Below are 20,267 nucleotides of genomic sequence, written 5' to 3'. Positions count from 1 at the left end.
ACTTTTCAACTTCTTGGCAAGGGGGAGTGGATGACATCATCCCCATTTACACCACAGGCAGTTGTCAGATGAGATGTATAACTTTATATGATAGTGGAAAATTGTCCTGGAGGCCAAACGTGTCTTACAAACTGTTTAGCTGGGCGTGCCTTGTTTCATGCATTAGTATTCATAACTCCATTTTATGTTGCAAATGATAGTATTAGTTCCTCTGACCAATTCTGTCCTTTCTTTTTGTGTTTTGTAAACTATATTTAGCACAAGCTAAAATTCCAAGGTGATATAAGTGATTTTTTAAAGCAGGACATGTCCTATTGACTGAATATTTTTATTTTAAATATGGATTTACTTGTTTATATGGAATGACTAATTATGTATTATTTATTGAGTTAGAAGAACTTTAAGATTAATGCAAATAACATAAAATTAACTAAATTTGATATTTTTGGATGGTATTTTAAAATTATTTTTATTCTGAATAGAACAGAATATTTGAGTTGGATGAGGCCCACAAGGATCATCTAGTCTAACTGCCTGACCACAAGCATCTTCTTAATTACTTTTGGCTCTTACTTAGCTCTAAAATGCTTCCAGGGGTTCAGCCAGCTTTGCTTTGCAGTCCTGTCTTAGGTTTGTGCATCTAAGTTGGCATTAGTCAAAAAGCTGGATGCTCAGTCCTCCTCACTGCTGCCTGTTCATGTAACTTCAATAAAACGATGTGGTGACAACCTGTGGCTGCTCCTATTTCTCTACATTTCCAGACAGCCTCTCTGAGAAGAGGGCAACAAGCTGAACTTGACAAGATGCAGGTTTGAGAAGTTGGCTGCGTCGTCATCCTCCTTTGGCACTGAACAACTTGCTCGTATCTCAGTGTTCTGTGTTGTGGGGTGCTTGGCTATGAAAGGGATGGGGGTGCCCCGAGGGAATGGCACTTCTGCTCCTCCCGACTTAGGCAGGAGAATTTTTAGAGCAGGATGCAGAAGCCACAGGACACACCGTGCTCTGTACATCTCCCATGTTCCCTTCTTCTGTTGATCAGCTACTCGATTCCTGCTCTGAAACCCTTCACCAGCTTCACTGTCCATTTTGGGACACCCTCCAGACCCTCACGGTGCCAGAACCGAACACAGCACCCGAGGTGCAGCCTCTCCAGTGTCTGAGTAGAGGCACCATCACTGCCCTTCTCCTGCTGGCCACACTGTGTCCGACACCAGCCAGGATGCTGTTGGCCTTTTTGGCCACCTGGGCACACTGCTGGCTCATATTTAGCCCCAGATCCTTTTCCTGCGGGCAGCTTTCCAGCCGCTCCTCCCCTGCCTTCCCGGTCGCGCTGCCCGTGCTTGTGACAAAACACGAGGCCGAAACCACTGCGCCCAAACAGGATTCACAAACTTCCCGGGTTTCCTTCCTGTATGAGCACAGCGACCTTCGCTCCCGAACCACCACTGCTTCCCACCCGAGACCGAGTACGGCCGAGGCGGGAAAACCACCCCCCACACACCTCCCCGCTCCGGGACCCCATCCTTCGGTATCCCTGTCAGCAGGGAGGGAGCGAGGGAATGAAGCAGGCAGGGAAGCAGGAAGGGAAGCAGGGAAGCAGGCATGGAAGCCGAGACCCGGGTCTCCCCAGCATCCCCCAGATGCTCGGTACCGTGGGACGGCGCCCCAGGCTCCGCCCCCCGATGGGCGTGGCCAGAGCTCGGCTCCGCCCCAAGGGGCGGGAGCGCCAGACCCTTCCGCTAGGGGGCGCTCGGCAGCAAACGCGCCCTCTCTCCGCTCCCGCTCTCGGAAGTAGAGGCGCACGCGCCCGGGGAGGGGGGAGCTTCCGGCGGGGGTTGCCATGGTGACGCGGTTACCAGGGCGGTAGCGTTGGGCCCGCCCTGAGGAGCGCTCTGGACCGGTACCGCTCGCCCGCACCTTCAGGATGTTCATCTACCTGTGCAAGAAGGTGCTGTTGCGGCACGGAGGGAAGTCGGGGCGGTTGGGAGCAGGCAGAGTTCCCGCTCTCCCCCCCTGGGGAGCCGGCGGGATTGGGAGCGCGGAGGCCTCGAGCACTGCGGGGACTCTCGGGGCTCCCTCCTGGTTCCCTCCCGCTGCCTGCGGCGCCTGTAGCTCTGCTGGCGCTGGTGGTCCCTGCCCAGAGTGCTGCCCTGCTCTGTCTGCCCGCGCCCTCTCGGTCTGGGTTGGGACTTGGGGTTACTTCGATCTTCAGCTGCCTCCCAAGCAGCTGATCCCCCAAAAGACTTGGGGCATAGACGTAGCTCGTCAGCTGGAGGCCAAATCCTGGCTAAGTCCTGGGCGCTGCGTGATTCTTCTCAGCAGTTTTTCAGGTCATGGCAGCTTTTCTGCACACCTTTGAAAATGTCCTGCTGTTATTTGCTGCACATAAGGAATTACGTGCAGATTTCTCAAGTGTTGTCTTACGTAGTTTCTCTGGTGATTGTACTTACCGTTTTATTTTTGCATGCACTTGGTGAACCTGCAGGATGTTCGGGCTAGATAATTTCCAGTCCTCAATACTCTGTGATTCTTTTTACATGTAATTATCAGTTGATAGAAATAAGTGTGTCTTGTGCTAGCAGAGGTGTGTTTGTCATGCTCGAGTAGGGTATTTTAAAGTATGATTCTTTGAACTGTGTAGAAATACAAAATATATTAAAATATTCCTTTTTCAGATTGCAATTCCTGGTAATGTTCAACTGAGATGCATTTCCTGGAATAAGGATCAAGGTTACATAGCCTGTGGTGGAGAAGATGGATTACTGAAAGTTTTAAAATTAGAAACTCAGACAGGTAAAGAGTCTTTTTCTTGTTTTTTTTCAAGAAAAAAATCGACTCTTCAGAATCCTGAAATTATAAGCAATTCCACAGGTTACTTGATGATGTTGCCTATATTTTAAATTACTACTTACACAGCTGTGTATTTGCATAAACATGGAATGTGGTGTCACTTTCCTTTGAATGCTTTTCCTCCAGGTTTGTCTTATATCTGTTATATGCAGTTTGTCTGCTTGCTGTATCTGCTGAAGTTTTCTTTACTGCTTCTTTTTTTGGGGGGCACATGTTTAATTTTTGGCTTGGTATTTTTTTTCCCATATTGGTTCTAGTTTATTTTGGAACTCATCCCATTATTCCTTGATTTTATTTGAGTGTTGTCTGCCATCTTCATTACTTTACTGAGAAATATGTGTATTTAAAAAAATTTATATGTTCCAATAAAAGTTAAATTAATACATTTTCTGCAAGTAGTGGAATTCAATAGTAATTTGTTGTTGTTGTTTTTCCTTGAAAAATTTCTAGACAATAAAGAGGATGTGACTTTGGATGACAGATGTGAATAGCAAGCACATTGAACTGAAGGGTGAATAATTCATCCTGCAGTTACCATTTATGTATGATGAAGTGAATAATTTTATTTAAATGTAAATAGTGGTTAGAGCTGTGCTATTGATGGAGTCACAGTAATGTATATGCTTGTTAGGCTGATTTTATATCTATTTGTATTATTTTTAGATGAAGCAAAAATAAAAGGGCTTGCAGCTCCTAGCAATCTTTCTGTGAATCAGACCCTTGAAGGCCATAGTGGTAAGTGTCTTTGCACATTTAATGCACTTTTTATTGGAATGAAAAAAAAAATTTTTTTTCTTAAGTTGCCAGAGTAACTTTGCTGTAGTATTTAACTCAGGAATGTAACAGCTTGGCTATATTTTTACCAAGTTATCTGGTGAAAAATCGACAGTCAGTCTTTCATGATCCTTGAGTCAATTATGGGGTTGAGAATCAAAGTGATGTAACCTTGCTCAATTCTCTTGGTTTTATGACAGTAAATTTTTGTGAGGCTTCTGGAATAACATGTCAGAAGTGGTCAGGAACCACAAAACTGTTATTTGGGTTTTGCTTATTAAAGCAATATTCTGAGTGGAATTTGAAGAGGAGGTTACTCAGACCTTTGAATACAGAAGCAAAAGGGGGGAGTAATTTTGTTATTATTTTATTATTATTTTAGAAGAGGAAATGAGTGATACAGAAAGAATGCCTAACACTAAATCAAAGTCAGTAGTGCAGATTCCTGAAAAGCTCCAGGTTGATTGAGTTGTATGTAGTGGGTTTTATTAACTTATTTTTGTGGTGTACAAATGTTAATAATTTTTTAGGTTCTGTGCAAGTGGTGACATGGAATGAACAGTTTGAGAAACTGACTACCAGTGATCAAAATGGGCTCATCATTGTGTGGATGCTCTATAAAGGTATTCTACAGGACAAATTTGAGATGGGATCACATTCCATGTTGTGAGAAGTCTTTTTTTTTTTTTTTTTTTATCCCCAGCAAATGCTGCAGTTCTTTTCCAGACTGTAAAGCTCAAAATACATTTAAAATAATTTTCAAGATTTTCTTGTAATACATGTCTGTATTTTTTGTACTGTAGTCACATATAAAAAGGCATTTGTCCTGCAGAGCTACCTTAGGAGAAGATATCTGTTCTTAGTCACATGCTTGGTAAACTGCTCTAAATTTCTTATTTTCTTACCTCTGTTATTTTATTCCCTTGAAGGAAAATAGCATATTGAACAACAACAACAAAAATCAGTGCTTCTTTGCATAGGTCAGTTCTGGATGTCATTGGAATATTTAAATAGTTCTGCAATGAGCATCAGGAACAGACATACTGATAGGACTGTAAGAATTTAGCAGCCCTGCTTAGAACAGCAATTACATCAATTAGATACTTTCATTATAACAATCTTTAGAAAAGTTTAATTAAGTCTGATCTAATATGACTTAATCAGCATATTGCTGTAATTGGCTTTTATTTTTCTTGATCTTTTCAACATGTATACTCCTTTGGTACATTTAAATTCATTTGAAAGCAAACAAACCTCTGACAAATAAACGATTTTTCAGCACACATGGGGAAAAAAATAAAAAGCTAAAAGGGTTGTCTTTTTTTCTTGGAGTTTTTATGATAAATATGATAAAATGATAAAATCTCAGCTCAGCTTCTCATTTGAGCACCAAAGAGTACCACTTGATTAGTGGCTCTTTCTGCCTGATATGTGTTGGCTACTTTCACAAATAATCCTCCAGTTTTGGACAAGAACCAGTGAATTACTTAATGGATGTTCTTATCAAACATAGTTTTTTCCTTTGTCTGCATTTCCTCTTCTGTTGTCAGTTCTGGAATCATGTAAGTGCAGATCTCTTCCTGTAGGGCCCTTTTCAGATTTTAGTTCCTCTCTCTAATTTCTCATGTCAGGTTTTTTTTTTTTTGGAAATAGGTAGCTCACATCTGAACACTGGGTTTCGTGGTAATTATGTCGGGGTAGTCTGGGGGAAATTATAGCATAGTCTTCTTAGACTTGTACTGAAAGGGCAGGAAAACTTTGTTTTTAATTAATTTCCAAAAATTTTCTGTAGCTTTTTGTTAGATATTATATTGCAGAATCATATGTAACCTACTGTCTCCTGTTTACTTAAAAGCTGTTTGCTTACACCATTCTCAGGTCCCTCCATTTCATTGCACACCTATTTTGCTTGCTTGAAACTTCTATAAGGTTTTTGCATGTCTGTATTATTTTATTGGTGTTTTTTCAACAACCTCAGGAGTTCATATTGGTAAGAAACTATCATACTATTTGCGTATCTTTTTAATTGAGGGTAATATTACTCTCAATATCAATATTATTGAGTAATAAAATTATAATTACTCTTTATATTGAGTCATTAGTGTGTACCTAGAATCCACTAGAGGATTAGGAAAATTCCTTCACCAAAAGGGTTGTCCAACAGTGGAACAGGATGCCTGGGGAAGCAATGGAGTCACCATCCCTGGAAATATTTAAAATACCTGCAGATGTGGTGCTCGGGGACATGGCTTAGTGGTGAACTTGGCAGTTAATGGGTTAATGGTTGGACCTGATCTCACAGTTTTTTTCCTACCAAAATGATTCTGTGGTCAAATCAGAAGTCTCACTCAGTTTGTCACTGACTGCTCATAGGTGCTTGGTATGAAGAGATGATTAACAACAGAAATAAATCCGTTGTTCGGAGTATGAACTGGAATGCTGATGGACAGAAGATTTGCATTGTGTATGAAGATGGAGCTGTGATTGTTGGATCAGTGGATGGTAACATTTAAGCTCTATTAATTTTTGTAGTATTACTTTTTTTCAGTATTATGTACATAGGTGGCTCTTTCTCTAGACAGAAAACAGTTAATAGTTACTTTCTAATTGTTGCTTTGACTTCCTTTAGCTGTTTAATTTTTTATGTTGGTAACTTGCATCCTATTTTTAATTTTGTGGTGTGTTTATTAAGTAGAATCAATGTTCTGTCACAGGCAATCGCATCTGGGGAAAAGACCTAAAAGGGACCCACCTGTGCCATGTGGCCTGGTCTCCTGACAGCAAAGTTTTGCTCTTTGGAATGGCAAATGGAGAGATTCACATTTATGACAATCAGGGAAACTTTATTGTAAGTTCATGGTTGTATAATAAAGGTATTAACTTCCACAGGCATCAAAACTTACTTCTTAATTTATTTTGTGTTTGTTAATTTAGTTGGTTGACTTCAGCACTGAGAACTGGATAAGGTCTCGTGCACAAAATTTTTATTCAAGACTTATGCAGCAGCAGCAGCTATTTAATATTCATTTAGCTAAAAAGAAATACCTGTATCACATCAACTAATGCCAAAAGCCTTTAAACAGATACTGCAAATGTAAAAACATATATAGTTATACTGACTAAATTAGATGTAGCTCATGTTCAAATTACTGGTGTGCTTTTAGAATAAATCAGTAGTTTATTTTCTTACTGTTTCATTCCTATTACATAAGGAATGTTACATGCTTCAGAGAAAACCTGGTAATAATTTGAAAGAAGAAAGGAAGTAACAAGTAACTATAATATTTCTGCATTCCTACAGCTTCATTTTGCTTATCTACTTTATCTTCTTATTTGGAATGTTGTAATATGACTCTGAAAAAATGCTAAACAGAAGTAAAATGCTGACTTTGAAAAGAGCAGTGTATTTGGAACCATGTTCTTGACTTCTAGGTGCCTATTATGGTTAATTTTCCCTTTTCCCCCTTCCCTTCCCTCTCCTCTCTCCTTCCCTAAGAAAGTATCCATTACCCACTGCACCTACATTGTGAGTCATGGAGTTTCTGGCTTGTGCTGTAAATTACTGAAATTCTCTAAGTAAGTTTTTGTCCCTGCCCCCTCCACCATATGTGTGGTTATGTGCTCCCCCTTCATCTTTCCCCTCCTTCCCTTCCTTCCTCCCTTCCATAAGTTACCTGGTAGCCCTCCAAACAGTGATCCAGATGTGCTCTTATCTTTCAGTAAAAGCCCTTATCTCTGTTAGTAGATGTATGGGGCTAATTATTACAAAAGCAGATTTACCTTAATTGTGTTCTAATTTGGACACTTATTTTTTCCAATTACTTTTGCATAGTATTCAAGAGACTTTTATAAAGAAAAAGCTGACAAAATGTTTATTTTTAATTTTTTTTTAATTTTTAAAAAATAAACATTTTCCTTGTAGCCAGGAATGGTTTCAAGTTATTTTTATTTTTTGCAGAGTCCCGTTGTTTTCCTTGTGTGTGTGCACATGTTGTGGGTTTTTTTGTTTGTTTGTTTGTTTTTTAAAGATGCTTTCCAAAGAATGAAAATGCCAACATAAAACTTAAAATATAGTTCATAGTTAAAATATATGTTCTAATGTGTCTGGCTTTGAATAAGGAAGATTTTTAAACTTAAAATTTTGAGAATATGTAAATTTTTTTAATGGGACAGGAAAAAAACTTTGCACAGACATCTGCTCTTTTGTAAGGTATCAGTAGAGACAGAAAATATTCCTGTAAATAGTGTGATGTATATGACTTAAAGTAATTAACCATTCCTGTCTAGGTGAAAATGAAACTGAGTTGTTTGGTGAACATAACTGGAGCATTCAGTATTGCTGGAATACACTGGTATCATGGTACAAGAGGCTACATTGAACCAGACTGTCCTTGTCTTGCTGTCTGCTATGACAATGGAAGATGCCAGATAATGAGAGATGAGAATGACCACAGTAGGTACAAAAAGTGTGGTGCTAACTACTGAGCTACTCTTGGCCCAAAATGTCTCCTTTTGTTAATATTCTTAATGTTTATTTCTAAAAACTAGATCCTGTTTTGATTGACACTGGTATGAATGTAGTATGCATTCAGTGGAACCACTGTGGAAGTGTATTGGCTGTGGCAGGCTCCCTGAAAGCAGCTTCTCAAGATAAAGATGTAAACATTGTGCAGTTCTATACTCCGTTTGGTGAGGTAAAAGTATTTAATGTACTTAACTAACTTAAATGTTCTTTATATCTTAGTATGTTTTGTCTAAGGGTTCATTACTACTGGCTGCCAACATGTAGGGCTGTATTGTTTTTAATGTGCTGTATCTAGGATATCCATCTGGATCTGGAAAGACAACAAGGTACCCTTTCAGAACAGCACGTCAGTGGCCAGCATAAAAATCAGTAAAATGTACTTTTTAGAGTCTAAGATTATACAAAATTTTACAGTAAGTAGTAGATTAATTTATCCTTTACTACACACACCTGTATTACTTGAAAACAAAAAGCTTCCCACAAAAAAGTGCTTTGTGGAACTAAAGTTATAGTTTTTGAATATGTTATTTCTTTCATTCAATTTCATATTCTACAGCAAAATAAAGATATGAAAAAAAATAAAGTGTATTTCTTTGCTAGCTCTTAAATTGTAGATGGGTGTTTAGCTGCCTTTCTTAGGCTTTATGTTTTTGAAAGGGAATAGAGAAGAGGAAAATGTCCATTGCTCTACTGCAAATTATTTACCTCTCCAGTTGATACATTGGATACTCTTGACATAGATAAGCTATATGGTTTTATTTGCTTAAACTTTTAGCTGTAGTTGAAGATGTTGCACAACAACAGACTACCTGATTTCCAGTATAAATGAAACTTCTGAAGCATGTTGAGTATCAGTCCTACTGTTGTGTTTATTCTACTGGAGTCTTAACTTACAGAGGTGATTCAAATTACCAACCAAAGGAAAAAAATGTTTATACTGTCACTCTCCATCTATTATTCATGTTTTTGAGCTTGAACTGTCACCAAGTTCTGTTTTTTGTTTCTCTCTGACAAAAAAAGAATTGGGGCAAAATAATGCTTTTATGGTAATGCATGTTGAATATCTTCCCCACTATTTGAATTTACATTGTAATTTAGGAGTCATTATGGGTACTGTGAAGATCTATGTTTAGTTTTCATCAACTGTCAAAGCTGTTGTGCATTTTATAGTGTTTTCACTGTGATAAATGCAGAATCCTTTTCTTTCCTTGTTTGACACAAGCATTTGCGCACACTGAAAGTTCCTGGCAAACAGATATCTGCCTTGTCTTGGGAGGGAAGTGGACTGAAAATTGCATTAGCTGTTGATTCTTACATATATTTTGCAAACATTCGTCCAGATTACAAGGTATGTAGTAATGTGGCACTTAACTAATATAAATAAGTCACCTGTTATTTATTCTCAGTGGGTTGAAAAAGTAGCTTTCACTGCTTTCACACAAGTAAATGCTTAACTTAAAATTGAAGTTTTAACTGACTTGAAGTGGAATGTGTGCATTTTGGTGATGCAGTGACTTAGACATTGCTTTTAGAATTAATTTGTGATTTTATTTTTGTAATGGATGTGTGCTTTGTTAATATTAACAGAATTGGGCAGGATTCTAAATCTGGTAGTAATGGAGGCTGTCAGGTAGGTACAGCTCCAGTGTTTTCATTGCTGTTGGGTTAAACTAAGTGGGCTAAGTGACACAATAGGGATTGTTTGAGCCTTATTGTCATTTTTTTTTTGGTAGTGGATTATCAGTTTGAACCAGGAGAGTTGTGCAGAAACCTGAGCACTATGAATGCAACTTGCTATGTGCACATTCTACTTAATATTTAATTTCCTAATACAGTTTTTACAAGTGTGAATTCACCTAATTCTAACTAGTTCTATGTCATCTACCATATGGATTTTGTTTGTTTTTTTATAAAGACCTAAGGCTTTATCACTTGAATTTACAGCTTAACACAAAATACTGATTACTATACAGTATACCGTATCGTATATTTTTTTTTTCCAGCACAGGAGATGTTCTTTAATCATCTCTGTGTTACGAGTTTGATTAAAGAGAGAGAGAGAGTGTAATTTGAGTAACATACTGCAGCTATATTGAAATTTAGTGTTCCACTCAGTCATGAAAAATCATTGGTCATGGAGTTAAAAGCACAAATCTGCTAGGAAGCAGTTTCAAACAGTTTGTTGTAAATCTGCTGGAAAAGACTTTGGAAATTTGAGCTGCAAATTAGTCTTGCAGGAAATGCTACCTAATGTTTATTCTGGGAAATGTGTAACAGCTGGAACAAAGGCCTATTACTTTTTCCTCAACTGAACAGTATCTGTGAGACCATGTGTATTTCCAGATCTGACATGGTTTGCAAATGAGTAACATTTTGAAACCTTTGTTTTAGGAACTGCATGTGTAAGCTCTCTTTTTTTTCATGTAAAAAAATTCCTTTTGCACATCTTGAAAAAAGGTATGCTCAAATTAATTTATTTATCTAGTAAATTTATTTCTGCAGCATATAAACTCTTAACCTGTAGATTTCAGTATATTTTCAGTATACTTATGTTGAATGATATGTGCAGCCCTTCAGTAAGTAATGTACATTACTGCTGCTCTGTTCTTGATGATATCAGTAACTCCCTTTTAGGAACTAGATATTCTGGAAGGTGACAGCCATTAAATGTCAGTGATTCAAAGCAGTCATTAATTTAGGCTGGATTGGAATTAATGACCTGGAAATTAAGTGTTTGTATCACTTTAGCAATCTACTAAATAATCTGGTTTCCTGGAGTTTTAAGTATTACCATAATATGAGAAAGGGGGTTCTAAATTAATATGACAGTTAAAATTATGAAGTAAGCAGAAATTTTTGAAATTTAGTTATTGTTTACATAGTATCTTTTTGGAGTTGTAAAACTGATTTAGTTTATAGCTTTAGTTAAATTTCTTCTAATGTTCTGATCTATGTTGGATTTTACTTTTTATAATCATCCAGCATTCTGGGGTACTTTGCTGCTTCTTGAAATCCATTTTAGATTTGACAAGCATGATTTACAGTTTCCTGACTTGTTAAATCATAACTTACTGCTTTCATATAAATTTTGAATGTTCAGAATAGTATAAGGTCCATTTTGGATCTCTGAGAAGGCTCCTGTGGGAAGTGCTCTTGGTTGTCAAAACCTGTCTTGATTCCAGTCCTTTTATTTTTCATCCTGTATCCAAAGAGAGCTTGATTTTCTTTAAATTCCAAGTAGGACATTGTAAATCCAATTGGACATTGTAATTCACATGCCTATGGCCTCTCTGAAAGATAATAAAACATAATAAATTAATGATATGACTCCCAGGACTAAAAATATTGTGTCCAGTTTATCCATGCCCATCTAGTTCCATTCTTTATCATATTAATTTTTGTGCATCTCTGCCTTGTTTGAAAGCTGTATTTACTGATTGTGGTTTGCAGGAACGTAATGTTTTTATATTCTCTCCTGTTTTTCTGGTTATACTCCACAGCATTATGTTTGAATTTCCAGAGAACTGGACTTCAGTGAAAACCATTGGGTTTTGATAGTACCATTCAGTATATATATTTATAATAAAAGTTCTTTTGCTGATATGTCTTAGGTTGTCATCTTAGCTTCATCCCCTACAGAGTGTGGGAACCCCTCTGGCCAGCTCCCTAAGAAGCTTTCTCCTCTCTAGGAAATGCTGGTGCTTAGAATTCTGTTAGTTTTTCTGCAATTGCATAATCTCTCTTAAATGGATTGCTTTATATTTAGTTTATTTGTGAGCTTTGCCTCCGTTCTGAGATATTTTCTGCTTTGTTAGAAAAGATTTCCATTATAAATTTCTGTAATTTAAATCAGTTGAATGAAATAGGAGACATCTTCATGGGCATTACTCTGTTTGGATATTCCATTTCTTCTTTTGCCTTTTTGCTCTTTCTCCTTATTGTTACATGAATAATTGTTCGCTGGTGGGAAGGGGGATTTTTTTTTCTCATGTTACTGATATGGAAGAGGTGGTGTGAGTTACTGTAGTGCTCTGATTGCAATAGGTTATTCTGCATGATGGAAAGGCTGCTTTTGCCACTTCATTATTATGCAAATAACCTATTACTGGAGCTGTGTTCACATTCTTTTAATAAAGTTTGTCACTTGACAGGTAATGAATATTGAATACTGATTGTGTATGTGAAACTTTCTTTCACAGCTATTAACAATTTATTATTGAATTCATAATTTCTAACAGGTTTTCTCAAAATTGTCTCTCTTGGCAGTGGGGTTACTGCTCCAATACTGTTGTTTATGCATATACCCGACCTGATCGTCCAGAATACTGTGTAGTCTTTTGGGACACAAAAAACAATGAGAAGTATGTGAAGTATGTCAAGGGCTTGATTTCCATAACAACTTATGGAGACTTCTGTGTTTTAGCAACTAAAGCAGATGAAAATCAACCTCAGGTAAAGTGGTTTTTTTATATTTTACTTGAAACATTGTTTCACATGTCAGTGCTGAATAAGATGGAATGTAAAATTCTAAATCTGTCTCTGAGTGTGCCATGCAGTTATCATATCACAGAATGGCACTTGAATGGTCTCAGTGTTTATAAAACCCCCAACAAACAACAAAGTATCAACAAAAAAGCACAGAACTTAGCTGTTTCTGTCTTTTAACTCCTTGTAGCTGCTAATAACTTAATGAAAACTGCAACCTTGAGGATTAGTGTTCCTTTAGAAATATTTAGAGCACTTCTCCAAAGAAAAGCTAAGAGCAGGATAACATCAGAATGGTAACAAATATTTAATCAGTCAGAGCTGGAAAAAAAAAGGGGGTGTGGGATTTTTTAGGTGGTACAAATCATGTTAGTACAAAATGTTTGGTTTATTTATTTCTCTTAAATAAGTGCCAAATGGTAAGATAAATATATCCTTTGGTTAATGTATGTTCAGTTAGCTTGATGCTAACTGTTACACATTTTTTCTTACTGTGTTCACCTCTGAATTGTTTTCTGTATCACCTGTATATTGCTTACAAAGGAGGAGCATGACACAGAATCACTTGGTGCAACGGTAACAAAAATGCTTTAGTGCTGCTTTGCTTGATTGTGCAACAGATGATGTATGGTCAAATGGACTAAAAATATGGCATACGTGGCCAAAGCTATCTGGTGAAATTGAGTGCAATAAAGTGAGATTTTTCTGGGTTGCATTTTTAAAGTAGGAAACAAGCAACGGAGAGACTTAGTTTAACTTTCTTGAGCATAAAAAAAGGCTTGATTTTAGCATCTGAAAATTACATAATGAGCATCTTTCAATGGTTTTGAAATGGCTGCAATGTAATTATTAACATGGTGGGTGGTCAGCTTTTAGGAAATGAACAAGCTTATCCTTTGGGTAGCAATTCATTAGAGTTGCTTTCTGAAGAGCAGATTTGTTTTGCCATAGATTTTGGGCATTAGAATTGTGATTTCAAGACAGCGAAATGTACAGCAGCAGTTGATGGGGCAAAAAAGACAAATTTAATCAGGACCTGTTTACGACTATTTCAAGCAGATGTGAATGTCAGTAAATTGCAGAGAGTTAACTTTCAGACCCATAGCCAGGCTTGAGATTTTTGCTTTGATCAAATCAGACCATGCAAACTCCCTTGTGCTGTGTAGCTCATGCAGATTATGTTTTGGTTACTGTTTCTTTACCTACCCAAAAAAAGTCTTTAGTCCGCAGACTTAACAGTCTCAAAATAAATGAAAAGCACATAAAAGAGGAATTGATAAGAGAGCAAATATTGGGATAATTTACTAATGAAAAATCAATATAAACATAATGGAAACAAACAGTAAGTAGTTTAAAAAGCCAGGTGTAGTTTCTTACAGAGAGAGAGAGGCTCAAAATATTTTTGGAAAAGAGAAATTCAAGAATGCTGGTGGAAAGTTTAACTCATGAATTAAGAAATAAACCCACTATTTTTGGGAAGTGTTTATTGGTGGAAGAACCAGAAAAATAAATTATTTAATGAATAATTGATCAGACCTTTTTTTTGGAAGTATATAGTTTATACACTAGATGAAAACCTAAATTCTGCCATTCTCATGTGATTAATAAGCTATCAATCTGTCAGTTTAAAGGGATAAGATGTACAGTTGCTGTTATCTGCTACCACAGTTACATGAATTGTTCAGGAGGTGAAAGAGCTATGAAGAACTAATTATCTTCCAATTCCTGAAGAGTCAGGATAACAGTTCTTAGGTAATTCAAGTTTTGGCAACCTTGTGCTTTTTTTTTAATCTGAAGAAATTATAGTAAAAGTTGATAATTTATACACTTGTCTTTCAAGACATTTCCCTGTGCAAACATCATGAAATTATTTAATCCTTGATTTAGATCTGGAAAAAGAAATACATCAGTAACAACAATGAAGCATTGGTCAATTTTCTTTTTTTTTTTTTTTGTATCTTCTATAATTTAACAGACCAATCTGAGGTATCTGTGCTGTCAAAGCCTTCCTGAGCAGGATTTCCAGAAGGGCAAAACTAACAAATCAACAAAACTGTGCTGTGGAGGGATCACGTTATTCATAGTTCTCTCCACACCATAACCCTCCTGGATGTTCAAGGAGATAAAGGTTGCAAAGACTAGAACCAGGGCCCTAATTTCTGGGAGCTAGCAAGGGGGTCTGATGTAGTTTATTAAATTATCTTTTCCATGAGCAGACAGGTCAGAGTTGATTCACTGAGAAATTCCTGGTGTTTTATGATAGTAAATTATTACAGTACACTGTGTGCCCACAGAACACGAGGTGAGACACTGTCTTGCCTGCATGTTATCTGTAGACCATGCTGTGGGGACATGCTGTGTATTATTTGTCTGGCAGATTTGCTCCTTCACTTAAAACTGGTCATTTCCCTGTTTTGTGCTTGGCTTGATTTATAGTGCTAGTGGGCAAATACCTCATCACTCCAGTGCTTATGCTGCTTCATATCTACTGTACTCATTGGCCCTTTGTTTTCTGTTGCTGATCAGCATTAGATTGTGTGAAATGTGGGTTATGTGATACACCTTCACAGAACATCTTGTACAGCTTCCTAATTTACCATAAAAATGTGGTAATAATAACATTTGTTTTATTTCCATACAGTATGTTCTGGTTCTCTGCAATTCCATTGGCACTCCCTTGGACCCAAAATATATTGATATTGGTAAGCAACTTGCAATTCTCATTCTGTTGGGGTTTTTATAATGAATTTCTTATGCAAATCTGCTGGTCAAGCAGTGTGTAGCACCTCTTTCTTTCAAATGTGACCTTCCATTATAGCTGTGGTTGTAACTAGTTTTATATTGGCTTCTCACTTCTACTTGGCACCTCCCCAAATGTAATGAACCTGTAATTAGGGATTCTCATGTGAACTGTAATTTGTGTTGGAAGTGACCTATCAATTACTCTGCTAATAAAAATAGTGGCTTATAAAACCAGTCCTATTCCTAGTAAAAATTGGAATTTAAACTGATTCTTCCAGTTGTTACAAACTATTTCTAATAGAATTTAAAAAAATTCTATTCCTTTTTTTTTTTAATGGTTATTCTATTGGTGATACCGATTTTCCCTCACAACAGTATTAACTCCATACCTATTTAAGAAAACATACTTTTTGAAGGGGGTCCTGCTTCTCAGAGCAATTGAAATAGTTTGATCTAGAGTTTAATTTAAAAACATGTTGCAGCTTCCTAGATATCTTAAAGATCTATTTCTATGGTATAATTTTCTTATAATCTTCACAATTGTTCTATCTAAATAGTTTCAGATTGCAAGTTAAAAATCAAAAAAAAAAAAAGGCAGGTATGAAGGTACCTTTAAAACAATACCATTATATCCTTCAAACCCCTAATATGTGTGAATTCTGTGCTTTCCTTACTGCTTGTTTGCTGCAGGTGTAGTACAGAATGTTGCCAAGTAATTGCAAACCATTTTCTGGGATTTTTGCTAGAGAATAGATCATACATTTTCCCATTCAAACAGATAAGGAAAGCACAGACAAAATGACCAATTAATCATCTTTTAGATGAATTAATCTACTTATGTTTGTTCTGTATTTTGCTTAAATTTTTGTTTGTTATCCAAATAGATCTGAATTTGGATTCGGAATAGACACTGAGAACCCCATTAACAGTTTTCTTCTTGAAGGTTGATTCTCTGATTAACTTTTCAGGTTTTTTGAAAGGCTAAATAATTTGTGACAAAGTTTTAGCAAATATATTTATTTGGTTTTGAATGAGAGAGTTATTTAAATGAAAAGTGCATACTTATTTTTAGAACCTTTAGGTAAAACAATAGTAAGTAGAAGGTGTGTCTGACAGTTGACATCTAATGTGATCCCAGTGTGTTAGGAAGGTGGGATGTCTGCTGTGTTCAGTGGTGTAGCACTTTCTGAGCACAATAAAATACTTAAGGAAAAACCCAAATCTCTGCATGGTTGATACAGCAGAGGAGCATGTCTGATAAAACAGATGGGAAAAGTTTCTAGCAAAGTTTTGGTAAGATAGAAATGATGGGGAAGGTAAGGGAAAGAACCGCAAGGCAAGGAGGTAACAACATTATCACAGAAGACCATAGGTAAGAAAAAAAATCAGCCAAAGATTGAAATAGTTGAGATCATAAATATTATTGTTTTCCTCTACCAGTTCTAGTATGCAGTTTTATTATGTAGTCACTAAGTTTGCATGTGTCATTTTCTAACATTGTTCAGTTTTCCAGTGAGAGCAGGAGAAAAGAAGCTGTGAATCTAATATATATTGTGAAATTTATGTCCCTTATTGTAGATCATAATTAAAATCAAGACTATCCTGCTCTGATGAATGAGTTTGCATTCTTTGTCTTATGGAATGTGTATAAAGTACTGTGGTACTTTTTAGTCTCATCAGTTCTGTTTCTCTCAATCTGATGTCCTCTTGCCACCTTTTACAATAGGGTTTGTATATCAGAATGTTAAGGAATAAAGTGCCCAGGAAATTCAATACCAAAAATTTTACAGTGAATGGAGGAAATACAAAAAAGGCAAAAAATGAACACTGAAGTTGGTGTGGTGTGTGGTAGTGGTGTGGGTGGGATGTCTGTTGTGTCCCCCCTGGACTTGACAGGTGGGAAAGGGTCATGGGAGGATGGATTCAGGGACTTGGAGGGAGTAATTAATCTCGTTTCAATAGTAGAGATCTAAATAAGTTCTGAGAATCATTCCTGAAGGGGATCTTTTTGCTACAAAGCTACCCCCCTTCTTTGTACAAGCTACAAAGAAGCCCAGGGCAACCAACTCATCTCTTTTAGAAGTGTCTAAAGTTAGGTGAGATGCATCCCACTCAAATGGTCAAAATTAGGTTTGCATTTATACCTCCAACTCTGCGTTTAAACTCTTCTTTAAAAAAATTTCTAGTGTTCTTTTTATACAAGCTTTCTAAATCTGTCTGTCACAGTTATATATTATAAGCAGTTTCTTTATGATCCCCCCATTACTACCCCTTTCCTAGAGATATCTGTACACTAGAATCTGCTCCAATGACTGTAAACAGCTGAAGAGAAGTGCTATTTATTTGAAAAAGGCTGCTGTGCCAAGTGTATTTGAATTGTGTTGAAGAGATTAAACAGTCTGGAAAAAGCACCTCTTCCTTTAGTTTAACTAAGATTTCTGCAGTCTACTTCTGTTCCCTTCAGTGTTAGAGGATGAGTGTAGTGGATAGGAGTACAGAGGTGTACAATTGTCTTTCCTAATGTGAGTTCATTTGTGAAAATACTGGCACTACAGCATTCAGCCTCACAGATGGGCAAATAGTTGAGGTTTTGGATATTTGCATTTTTGAGTCCTGAAAAATTTCTGTAGTCTCAGTAGTTCAAACATAACAAGCAAGTCTTTCATTGCTGTTTAGTAAACACATTGAAAGATTCAACCTTTTTTTTTTTTTTTTTTTTTAATATGCATCCTGTAAGACTCCTTTAAAGTTAGTCCACCAAATTTGCAGAAGGGATTGAAGGTGAAAGTGAAAAGTGATGCCTATAAATGCAACACTTCTAGAACACATTGTGCTGTTTTTATCATATATGCTTTCCTTTTTTGTATCCTTTGAAGACAGAACTTCATAAAACAACTTGAAATACTTATAAGGTCATTTGTGTGAGGTGTCTATACTTGCCTTATATAGGCAAGGTCTTAATATACAGTTTATCATGCTGTTTATCCAGTTGGAGCTTCTTGGCAGTAGAATAAGTGTAATTGTCCCAGTTTGACAGGGTGCTGATCTTAAACAACTGGCTGGCCTTTCTGAGGTCAACAGAGAGAGACCTTGTAAAACACTAAAAGCAGAAGAACTTTCTGCAAGTTCTTTTAAGATTCCAGTTCGTCTTTCTAACAAGACCATTAGCCTCTTGTCCTGTTCATAAATGAAAAAAAATTATCTTTAAATCAATTATCAGGTGAGAGCAATCATTAAAAGCTTAAGACATAAGCTGTACAAAAGTAAAATTAACATATCTCTTACTCAAGATAATTGGAGGGGTGTTATTGCCTTATAAAAATACAATACCTCTCTGAAAAGGTTTTTCTTTCTCTCTACCAATACAGTTTTTCAGGCTATTCTCTTTAATAAAAAGTGATAAATTGTTTAGTTGCGTTCTGTCCAGAAAGTAAGTTGCTCAGGCAGTTTGTTTTGTTTTGTTTATGGTAGTCTTGTTCATGTCTCAGATTTCTAAGTACTATCTTGTAGAATGGTTTAAGACCACTTAGGTGCTGGAGTCATGCCTAGGTGTCTCACCTCTGTCCTGGATACCTTAAAAAGGATTAGTGAACTACATGTGAAGCAACACTTGAACTTAAAGTTGAATTTTAAAGTAAACTATAACTGATTTTCTGTATTTCTTTGAGTTCTGTAAACTGTGGTCATTCATGAGTTGTATCATGTGCAGTTTGGTTGTCCCTACTGCTGTCTGACATTTTCTCCTATCTTTGAGCTAACACTTCTAGATATTTGAATGAAGATCTAAAATGATGTAGATGTTACTGATCAGACTAAGTTTATCCCAGTTTCTCAGAAACAGTCTCTTAACAGGCTTGTATGAAAACAACAGTTTAATCATGTGCCTGTCAGGCTGCTCTCTTTCCATGAGCTTTAGCTGGGATTACTTGTGTTTGTACATCCTATTTCATTCACTGGAAAGTGTCTCAGCTTCTTCATGCAACAAAGTAATAAAGTCATGCATTAAGTTTCTTTCTATCTACTATTTCTTAAGAAGATTAGATACGAGAGTTCTTTAACTTTTTTGAGGTATTAGTGGGTGCAACACAAACATGACAGAAAATTAATTGAGATATCTAAGAAATAAAGGTTCTTTGCAGGGAGCAGGTTTTATGAAAAAACAGTGAAGAGAAAAAAGAGCCAGAGAAAATGTGAAGAGCAGTTGTTCCACATGTTGGTATTGTTTTGATGGGTTGAAGTTTTTAACCTTTCCCACTGAGAAGTAAGGCACTGTTTAAATTCCTCCAATGTGTATTTTCAAGGGCTCACAATTAAGTATTAAGACATTAGTACTGAGATTATACATCTGCAAAATCAGAGGGAAGAGCTAGACAATCTAAGAAGCCCACATGTTTATCATGGAAAGCTGTTATGCCATGGAAATACTGAGCAGATGTCCCAGTCTCTTGGCTCCTGCCTTGCTTTTCTGTCTGCTTCATAGTCAGAGCACAAATTCTTTAAAGGCCACCAATGCCCAAGTGAACAGCACTTCATGCTGAAATGAAAGCCACTATGTAAAATAATACTTCCCTACACTAAAGAAAACTAAATACTTAAGCCAGCTGCCTGGAAAGGGATTTTAGATCTTCCTCAGCCTGAAGAGATTGAAATTAGCATCTTTCCTTTCCCAGGAAAGGACAAATCTGTTCCCGATCTGCACCCTAGGAACCGCTCAGACTTGGAGTGGCTGGGGGATCCTTTCCTTGTGTTGAAGCTATCCTCTTACACATCCAACAAAGAAAGCATTTTAGGAGCAGAGTATAGCCCAGTGATTAGGGCTCTGAGGTGAGAAGGGGGAAAAAAACAGACTGAAATAGTTCAATTGGAAGGGACCTTCAACTGTCATCTAGTC

The 20,267-nt window shown here is 36.9% G+C and overlaps 1 protein-coding gene across 1 annotated transcript in view; it reads left to right on the top strand.

The window, feature by feature from the left end:
• The first annotated feature begins 1,837 nt into the window (after positions 1–1,837).
• The window catches only part of WDR35 (WD repeat domain 35), a 42,366-nt gene continuing 23,936 nt past the window's right edge, over positions 1,838–20,267 (top strand). Inside the window, exons 1-11 of the mRNA XM_030447898.1 lie at positions 1,838–1,948; positions 2,676–2,793; positions 3,514–3,585; positions 4,155–4,247; positions 5,998–6,126; positions 6,339–6,472; positions 7,912–8,077; positions 8,173–8,318; positions 9,372–9,497; positions 12,416–12,601; positions 15,276–15,336. Of these exons, the coding sequence (XP_030303758.1) occupies positions 1,925–1,948; positions 2,676–2,793; positions 3,514–3,585; positions 4,155–4,247; positions 5,998–6,126; positions 6,339–6,472; positions 7,912–8,077; positions 8,173–8,318; positions 9,372–9,497; positions 12,416–12,601; positions 15,276–15,336 (1,255 nt within the window). The 5' untranslated portion in view covers positions 1,838–1,924. The remainder of the gene's footprint in view (positions 1,949–2,675; positions 2,794–3,513; positions 3,586–4,154; positions 4,248–5,997; positions 6,127–6,338; positions 6,473–7,911; positions 8,078–8,172; positions 8,319–9,371; positions 9,498–12,415; positions 12,602–15,275; positions 15,337–20,267) is intronic.

This window comes from Calypte anna, chromosome 3, assembly GCF_003957555.1.
Source record: "Calypte anna isolate BGI_N300 chromosome 3, bCalAnn1_v1.p, whole genome shotgun sequence".
NCBI classification, from domain to species: Eukaryota; Metazoa; Chordata; class Aves; order Apodiformes; family Trochilidae; genus Calypte; species Calypte anna.
This window is presented reverse-complemented; position numbering and strand designations above follow the sequence as displayed.